Source organism: Staurois parvus, unplaced genomic scaffold (genome assembly GCF_062004578.1).
Source record: "Staurois parvus isolate SC_StPar_1 unplaced genomic scaffold, SC_StPar_1.0 ptg000017l, whole genome shotgun sequence".
Taxonomy (NCBI): domain Eukaryota; kingdom Metazoa; phylum Chordata; class Amphibia; order Anura; family Ranidae; genus Staurois; species Staurois parvus.
The window spans coordinates 12,272,441-12,281,447 of NW_028317813.1; the positions used below are offsets into that span (position 1 = coordinate 12,272,441).

General features: G+C 41.2%; 1 protein-coding gene across 1 annotated transcript in view; it reads left to right on the plus strand.

The window, feature by feature from the left end:
• The window catches only part of CS (citrate synthase), a 61,784-nt gene extending 55,100 nt beyond the window's left edge, over positions 1-6,684 (plus strand). The window contains exon 11 of the mRNA XM_089679835.1: positions 5,015-6,684. Within this exon, the coding sequence (XP_089535961.1) occupies positions 5,015-5,185 (171 nt within the window). The 3' untranslated portion in view covers positions 5,186-6,684. The remainder of the gene's footprint in view (positions 1-5,014) is intronic.
• Positions 6,685-9,007: the final 2,323 nt, after the last annotated feature.

Below are 9,007 nucleotides of genomic sequence, written 5' to 3' on the forward strand. Positions count from 1 at the left end.
TAGGAGCAGAAACAAATTGTTTTTGTAGAGCTACTAAAATGCTTCTAACATCTTTTTTTCCTTTCTCCTCTCTACATGTACTTTTAAAATGCTACTAAAACACTATTACCGGCGTTTTTTTTTTTTTATCCAGTGTTTTTCAAGGCCCTCTTCTACTGCACTGCACCATTCATTCATTCCTATGAACAAGCCATACTCCCCTGGACAGCTGGAGGCCGCCATTAGTGACTCGCTCATAAGAATGCATGGGGCTTTGTTGTGCCTTGCATACATGGCATTAAATATAGGAAATCTGCTGTGTATGTACACTATATGATCAAAAGTTTGTGGACACCTGATAAACTCGCATACTACAGTATAAGGCAAAAATTATGTGACACCCCCTCCTAATTATTGAGTGCAGGTGTTTCCAATGAAGGTTCTTGGTAATGTTGCAGCATACAAAGAAATATTAAATAACTGTGCTTCCAACCTTGTGATGACAGTCATAGGACGTGATTGTGCCCAAAAGTCAGGTCCAAAATTATACTTTGATGAGCTTGGTGTGGAGGATCCTGAGTTGCCTTCAGAGCCTTGACCTCAATCCTATTGAAAATCTTTGGGATATACTCATACTTGCATGCCACACCTTCTCGTTCAATTTCCGTACTAGACCTCATAAATGCACTTTTTACTGAATGGGCCACAGACACTCTCTCCAGTGGAACCTGTTATAGCCCCAAAGTGTTGTTCAGTTGTGTATCAGTGCTGACAGTTTTGGAACGGCATATTTAATAAACCCGTATATTGTAGGTGTGATGGTCAGGTGTCCACAAACTTTTGGTTATATAGGGTGTGTGTGTGTGTATATATGTGCGTGTGTGTGTGTGTGTGTGTGTGTATATATGTATGTATATGTATGTATGTGCATATATATATATATATATATATATATATATATATATATATATAATATAGATAGGTGTGTGTGTGTGTATATATATATATATATATATATATATATATATATATATATATATAATATACTGCTCACAAAAAATAAAGGAACACTTTGAAAACACATCAGATCTCAATAGGGAAAAATATGCTGGATATCTATACTGATATGAACTGGGTAATGTGTTAGGAACGTAAGGATGCTCCTTTGTTTGATGAAAATTATCAACCTACAGAGGACTGAATTCAAGGCACCCCGAAAATCAAAGTGAAACAATGATGCAGCAGGCTATTCAATTTTGCTGAAATTTCATTGCAGCAACTTAAAATGGTACTCAGTAGTTTGTATGGCCCCCATGTGCTTGTGTGCATGACTGACAATGTCGGGGCATGCTCCTAATGAGATGACAGATGGTATCCTGAGGTATTTCCTCACAGATCTGGACCAGGGCATCACTGAGCTCCTGCACAGTATGAGCTGGTGGCGTCTGATGGACCGAAACCTGATATCCTAGAGGTGTTCTATTGGATGTAGGTCAGGCGCTCGTGGGGACCATTCAGTGGTATCAATTCTGTCATCTTCCAGGAACTGCCTGCATACTCTCACCACATGAGGCCGGGCATTGTCGTGCACCAGGAGGAACCCAGGGCCCACTACCAGCATAGGGTTTGACAATGGGTCCAAGGATTTTATCCCGATACCTAATGGCAGTCAGGGTGCCATTGTCTAGTCTGTATAGGTCTGTGCGTCCCTCCATGGATATGCCTCCCCAGACCATCACTGACCCACCACCAAAACGGTCATGCTGAATGATGTTACAGGCAGAATAACGTTCTCCACGGCTTTTCCAAACACTTTCACTTGTGCTCAGGGTGAACCTGCTCTCATCTGTGAAAAGTAAAGGGTGCCAGTGGCAGACCTGCCAATTCTGGTGTTCAGTGGCAAATGCCAATCGAGCTCCATGGTGCCGGGCTGTGAGCACAGGGCCTACTAGAGAAAGTCAGGCCACCCTCATGAAGTGTTTCTGATTGTTTGGTTAGAGACATTCACACCACTGGCCTGCTGGAGGTCATTTTGTAGGGCTCTGGCAGTGCTCATCCTGTTCCTCCTTGCTCAAAGGAGCAGATAACGGTCCTGCTGATGGGTTAAGGACCTTCTACGGCCCTATCCAGCTCTCCTAGAGTAACTACCTATCTCCTGGAATCGCCTCTATGCTCTTGAGACTGCTGGGAGACACCACAAACCTTCTGGCAGTGGCAGCACGTATTGATGTGCCATCCTGGAGGAGTTGGACTGCCTGTGCAACCTCTGTAGGGTCCAGGCATCGCCTCATGCTACCAGTAGTGACACTGACCCTAGCCAAATGCAAAACTAGTGAAAAACAGAAAAGATGAGTAGGGAAAATGTCAGTGGCCTCCACCTGTAAAACCATTCCTGTTTTGGGGGTCGTTGTTCATGATTGCTCACTAGATGCTCATTGTTGCCCATCTAGTGCACCTGTTGTTAATTTCATTATCCCCAAATCAACTGAAACTGATTAACAACCCCCTCTGCTACTTAACTTACCAGATCAATATCCCAGGAGTTTAGTTGTCTGACTTGATGCTATAGTGTGATTAAAAAGTTCCTGTAATTTGTTTTGAGCTCTGTGTGTGTATGTATGTGTGTGTATGTATATATATGTGTGTGTGTGTGTGTGTGTGTGTGTGTGTGTATATATATATATATATATATATATATACAGTATATATATATATATATATAATCTCTATCATTCATAAACTATTCAGACCCCCTTCTCTTTTTTCAATTTTGTTATGTTGCAGCCTGATATTACAGTCGCTTAAATTCATTTTTTTTTCTTGTTCATCTACACTCAGCACCCCATAAGTGAAAGCATACATTTAAAAATATTTGCAATTTTATAAAAAAAATAAAATATCACATTGACATAAGTATTCGGACCCTTTGCGACAACACTTGATATTTAGCTCAGGTGCCTCCCATTTCTCTTGATCTTTGCTGAGATGTTTCTACACCTTTATTGGAGTCTACCAGTGGTAAATGAAATTGGAAAGGCTCTGTAAAAGGCCTCACAGCTGACCATGTATACTGTATCAGAGTAAAATTCATGAGGTCAAAGGAACTGCTTGCGTAGCTCAGAGACAGGATTATTGCAAGGCACAGATCTGGGGAAGGCTATCAAAAACTTTCTGCTGCACTAAAGGTTCCCAAGAGCACAGTGACCTCCATAATTGTCAAATGGAAGAAGTTTGGCACAACCAGGACTCTTCTAAGAGCTGGTCACCTGTCCAAACTGAGCAGTTGAGGGAAAAGGACCTTAGCAGGGATGTTCTAGTTGTATTGCCCGACACCCGGGACATGCAGTTCCAGGTGACGGACAGGTAGGGTTTTTTTTTTGTTTTTAACTTTAGCCTTGCTGTGGGCAAGCAGGCAGGGCTCATCTGTGAGGTGGAAGCATTTGGGCGGCAGCATTGCCGCCCGGTTGCTTCCACCAAGCCCACTTCAATGCCAGCCTCCCCATTCCTGCCTGCTATGTCTCCCAGGCTCCGCTTGCCCATCTGCGGGCCCGGGACCAGTCAGTGGCTGCTGGCGGGTGTAGAGCAGGGAGGTGAACAGACACATACACTTTCCCTTCCCCTTCTTGTCCTGCTGCATAAGTGATGTAACGTCACTTCTGAATTTCCGTTTACAGATTCTCAGCCATCCAAGCCAGGAAAGAATGTAATGCAGACCAATGTGCACTGCATTACATTCAGGGCAGACATTGGGAGTCTTTTAGACCCGGGATGTCTTTTAAAAAAAAAAAAAAAAAAAGCCTGTCACCAAAAATCATCACATGGGGACAAAGTCCCAGATATGATAAAAATCAAACAGTTAAGTTAAAAAAATATATATATTTAAAAAATAATTGAAGTTACAACCAAGCATATGAAAAAAAAAATTGTTTTCAAGCCCCCCCCAACCCAACATATGTACGCACGTAAAAGCGCTGGGGCAGCTACGAATGAAAACGCTGATTGCGATACACGTTACATATCGCCGTGCACACCTGTATGAGAGCAATAATTCTAGCACCAGACCACCTCCTGCGTAACGCTAAACTGATGACCTGTATGGGGCTTTAAATGCGTCACCTATAGAAAATATAGGGTACTGAATTTTGTTGCCATTTCACAAGCAAATTTAAGCTTTGACATATTGGATATCTATTTACTTGATGCAACCTCATATTTTATATTTTACAAAAAAATTGGATAATATATTGCTTTTTGTGCCCTAAAAATTAACTGAAGTGCATTTTTTATTGAAACTGTGTGTTTCCTAGATCTTTGTGATAATATTGTGTGACTTAAAAATTGAAGCTACCGCTATTTAATTTTCTAGGATCTTTGATTTTAGAAAATATATCATGTTTGGGGGGGTTTTGTGTCATCTTCAGGCCTAAAATGGTTTTTTAAATGTGTGCAAAAAAACGCAAAAACAGTTCTGGCAGCGAAAAGGATAAGCCAGACACTCCCCTTTCCTGACAAGCAGCCAATCTGTGCTCATTACACTGCAAGGTCGCTCCCCTCCCTGCTAGTCCCCGGGTGCGGTTCTGGAGATATACAGGGCAATGTTAAAAATATTACACGTTTAAGTTGCCTTAAAGCTCCTTTTTGTTTTTAAAAGCCCCCGACATTACTTATCAGGACAAGTAGATTGTCATGAGGGACAAGTAGATTGGGACCTCGATTTAGTCCCTGGGCAAGTGGTTTTTTCAAAGATTTCCACACCCCTGCTTAGTAAGAGGGGTGACCAAGAAGCCAATGGTCACTCTGACTGAGCTCCAGGGATCCTGTGTGGAGATGGGACAAAGGTCCAGAAGGACAACCATCACTGCAGCCCTTTATGGCACAGTGGCTAGACGGAAGCAAAATGCATGAAATCCTACTTGTAATTGCAAAAAGCTCTTTTTTTTGTGTGTGTTCTGCTTTCAAACTTCATCTGTTACTTATGTAGCAAAAATTTCTTCTGGAAACAAGCATTTTTTCTAACCTATCTTCTTCCTTGCAGTATTATGGAATGAAGGAGATGAATTACTACACAGTCCTCTTCGGAGTGTCACGAGCTCTGGGTGTTCTATCTCAGCTCATCTGGAGCCGAGCGCTTGGATTGCCACTAGAGAGGCCCAAATCCATGAGCACAGATGGCCTCATGCAACTTGTTAAAGCAAAATCTGGTTAAAAGAAGAATGGAAAAAAAAAAAAGAGGGCTTCCCCCATCTTGGAGAAGAGCCAATCAAAAGACAGTACACCTTTTGTTTCTACAGACTGCTTTGCACCCCATCGTCTCCTGAGCGCTGACAAGAAAATACTTCTGGTTATTTATGCTGAAACATGTCATCTTCTCAACACTTTGTATTTCCCTTCCCTGCTGGAGAGACCTAGCCTCATTCTCCATCAGGAAAGGGTGCTGCCAGTAGGGATCAGACTGATTTCAGCCACACTAGTTAACAGCACCCCACCATTTTACGTATTTATAAACCAGGTATAGTTATATACAGCCCACAGGACTACACACCACAGTATACAACTTTTTATTTTATTTTTTCCCCAGAGTTCCTACTAAACTGTGAAAAAGCAGAGACCAATGCAATTGGAATAGCATAGGGTCATTTCATTTAGAAGGCCTGTAACAAACGTAACTTCAGCATTTCATCCCATATCCCTAAATAAACGTGTTGCTGCTACCTACCACAGAAAATACCTAACACTGATGCTGCACAAATGTGTGGTCCATCATAAAGCAGCCTGTTCAAGATTAATCACATATATGGGAGAGGAATCATGTGCTTCTTACTGGCATCTTCTTGCTGGCTGTTTTTCTGGGAACTTTTATTTTATTCTTTTAATTAAACAGAGGAATGTTCCCACCTGACTTCACTAAATGACCAGGAACTGTCCACTAGCAACACTCGCTGAAAGAATGTACAGCTTTTATTCCTGGTTGTTGTCCCGTTTAAAGCTTTTATTTCAGCTGGTTTTTTATGTATAGGTTCTTGCGATTGACTCAAGTACCTGTCATGTCATGGAATGTGTGAACAGCATTTGTTTACTTTGTATGTTTAGGTAAAGCCACTGTGACTGAAATGACTGAGTTTCGGATATGCTGTTTCTTAGCTTTTTTTTTTTTTTTTTTTTTTAAAGTAGCTTTTTTTTTTCCCCCTGCATTTGCTTTCTCAGCACAGTGGTGTGCTGATCCCATTTTTTTGGGGGGGCCTTATAGAGCTACAATGTAAAATTGTACACTATTTTGAAACACTTGATTTAGTTGTACACCCACAGGAGTCCTGTTTGGTTTTGCAGAATTTGGGTGTAGTTGTCTTTAGGAATCAGGTTGCCATTTCACTTGGCATTAATTTTGCATACAACTCATTCCTTCCAGGTAATTAACATTACAATCAGCTGTGCTCACACCACCACCAATACTAGTCTGTTAAAGCCATCTTCCTCGGCAGCACTGTTTTCATCCATAAGCATACAGTACAAAAAGAAAGGGAATTAATAAGACTTAGCTATAAAAAATACACTCCTCCACTACCCCTCTAACTGCGTGATTTTTCCAGTCCTTCTTGTCTGTACAGGCAAAGACTGTGCAGATTACAGACAGATGTTCAGTTTCACAATAGACTTAAGGTTGTTCTGTATAAATGCAAAAATAAATGTTTTTAATAACTACATAAAGTCTGCATTTGCAAATCATTACATTTTTCTTGTAGACAAGGAACCCATGGTATGGCATTTCTGTGTCTAAAAATGCTGGATAAAATTGATTGCTTTTCCGGTACAACAAATAGATAAGGTGCAAGGTTCTTACCATCCCTCACAGAAAAGGGAACTACTACAAAATAGACACATTTGAAATGTCTGAGGAACTCTGAGGGATTGTTCTACAAAAACTGGAGCAACTGTATAATCAAACCTGAATATGGACAACTATTCTTTTTTCAGGCCCTTTAGGTGCTTGATTCTTGCAATGAGTGTTCAGGCAAGCGGATTTACAGGTAATCTTGTTGGCGGCATGTATTAAAGTAGTATGTGACTATATAGTGAGTACATTTATCAAGCAAAGTAGTCTAAAAACTAGATGCAAATTGGGCTGCCTGTCTGCAAAGCCCATGTGTAAAGTTTTAGAAGTACGGGGTTAGAAAAAAAAAAAATGGAAACACTACTTGTTTTGCATGTGTGAAAGTGACTACATGCTTGGCATGGAAAGCGGAAGCGATGTAACATTCTTTTGTTTCTGCTGTGTGATGAGACACCTAGCTAACAGGTGGGAAGCCTCACTTTCCACTTTTCCTGTGTGTGCTGCTAGTAATACAGAGTCATGTCAAAGCCTACTGAGCTTCAAAGCAAACTGTTGGTGCCCGCTTAGCTGGTCCCTCTGTGACTGACGTTGCCATTTTTTTTCTGTTTCGCGAAGTATAGTATCAAAGGTTATGATGGCATATACAGTTTCTGGGAAAACATCTGATAAGCATAAGCTTGTTTGACATGGTCAACTGACCTAAAGAGACAAAAGGACATTGCGCGGGATTGTGACTCAGAATAAGAAACAACTGCTGCAAAAGTGACTGCAGAGCTCAGTCTCAGTCCTCATGGGACTAGAATTGAGCTTTGCAGTCACTTTTGCAGCAGTTGTTTTCTTATTCCGGGTCACAATCCTAAGCAATGTTTTTTTTTATCTTTTGGTCAATTGACCATGTGTGACTGCGGTTATGCTTATCAGATGAGGGTTTCCCGGAAACTGTATATGCTGTCATAACCTCTGATACTGTACTTCGCAACACGGCAAATTGGCAGCTTCAGTCACAGAGGCACCAGCTGAACGGGCACCAATAGTTTGCCCTCTTTTGAAGCTCCGTATGTTCTGACCCTTTCTCATTAATACTAACAGTGCATGCGGTGAATGACTAAAGTGAGGCTTCCCACCTAGCTAGGTGTCTCATCACACAGTGAAGCAAAAGCATGTTGCATCACTTCCACTTTCCATGCTAAACATGTCACTTTCACACCTGCAAATCATGTAGTGTTTCCATTTTTTTTTTTTTGTCTTGCTCCCCCCCATATTTGATTCTTTGATTCCCTGTGCTTGCAGTGTGGGGTACCCAATGAGACAGGTGCACAAATAAGAATTGGTCAGGGGCGGGTTTAGTCTGGTCGCAGTGCTATCAAAGATCCCATTCTTATCTGTGTGACACGCTTATACTGTTTTTTGCGTGTTTGTCACGTGACCGCATAGGACAGCCCATTCACTTGTGACAGATGCACCAAAGTAGTTCCTGCATCTTTTTCGGGCATTTTTGTAACGCATGTTTTGCTGCAACAAAAAACTAGTCTGCTAGCTGTGTTTATGGTGTCATTAAGAAATAATGGCACCACGAGCGCAATGCAGTTTTTGGGGAAAGCACAGGTGTGAATGGGGATTTAGAGCAGTTGGGGCAGAAATGTGATTTAAGCTGTCTTGCTGCACTTTTTAATGTGTCAGTTAGCCCCAAAACAAAAAGAAAAACAACAAAGCCTTTTTAAAAAAAAAATGTTGGTGAAATGTATTTTTATATGATTTCACTTTTGATGAAAACACCTGTTGAGTTTGCCAGAGACTTCCATCATCCTGCTCTGCAGTGGTAAGGATTTGCAGGGCTATGCACACTGTATAGTATTGCCATAGTATTAAATACAGTATGTTGGGTTGAATGCATGTTAAAAAAAAAAACAAAAAAAAACACTAATTTTATTTGGGAATCTTGTAACAAAAACATTTGGTTTACTGACACTTTAAACATTCTCTAGCCATTTGACAGCATTGATATGTCTCCCTCTGTCTGCTGTGAGTGGAAGAGCAGCATCCTGTAGTTTTCAGTGGTGAGCGAAACTGAAATTTGGTGGTTTAAATCCAAGCTGAAGACATTGATAAAGCAGAATGATGTTCTAACAATCAGGACCAGGATGAGAAGGGGGTTGGGATGGTTGCAGTGTGGCAAGCTGCACCCTGCCAGATGCTGCG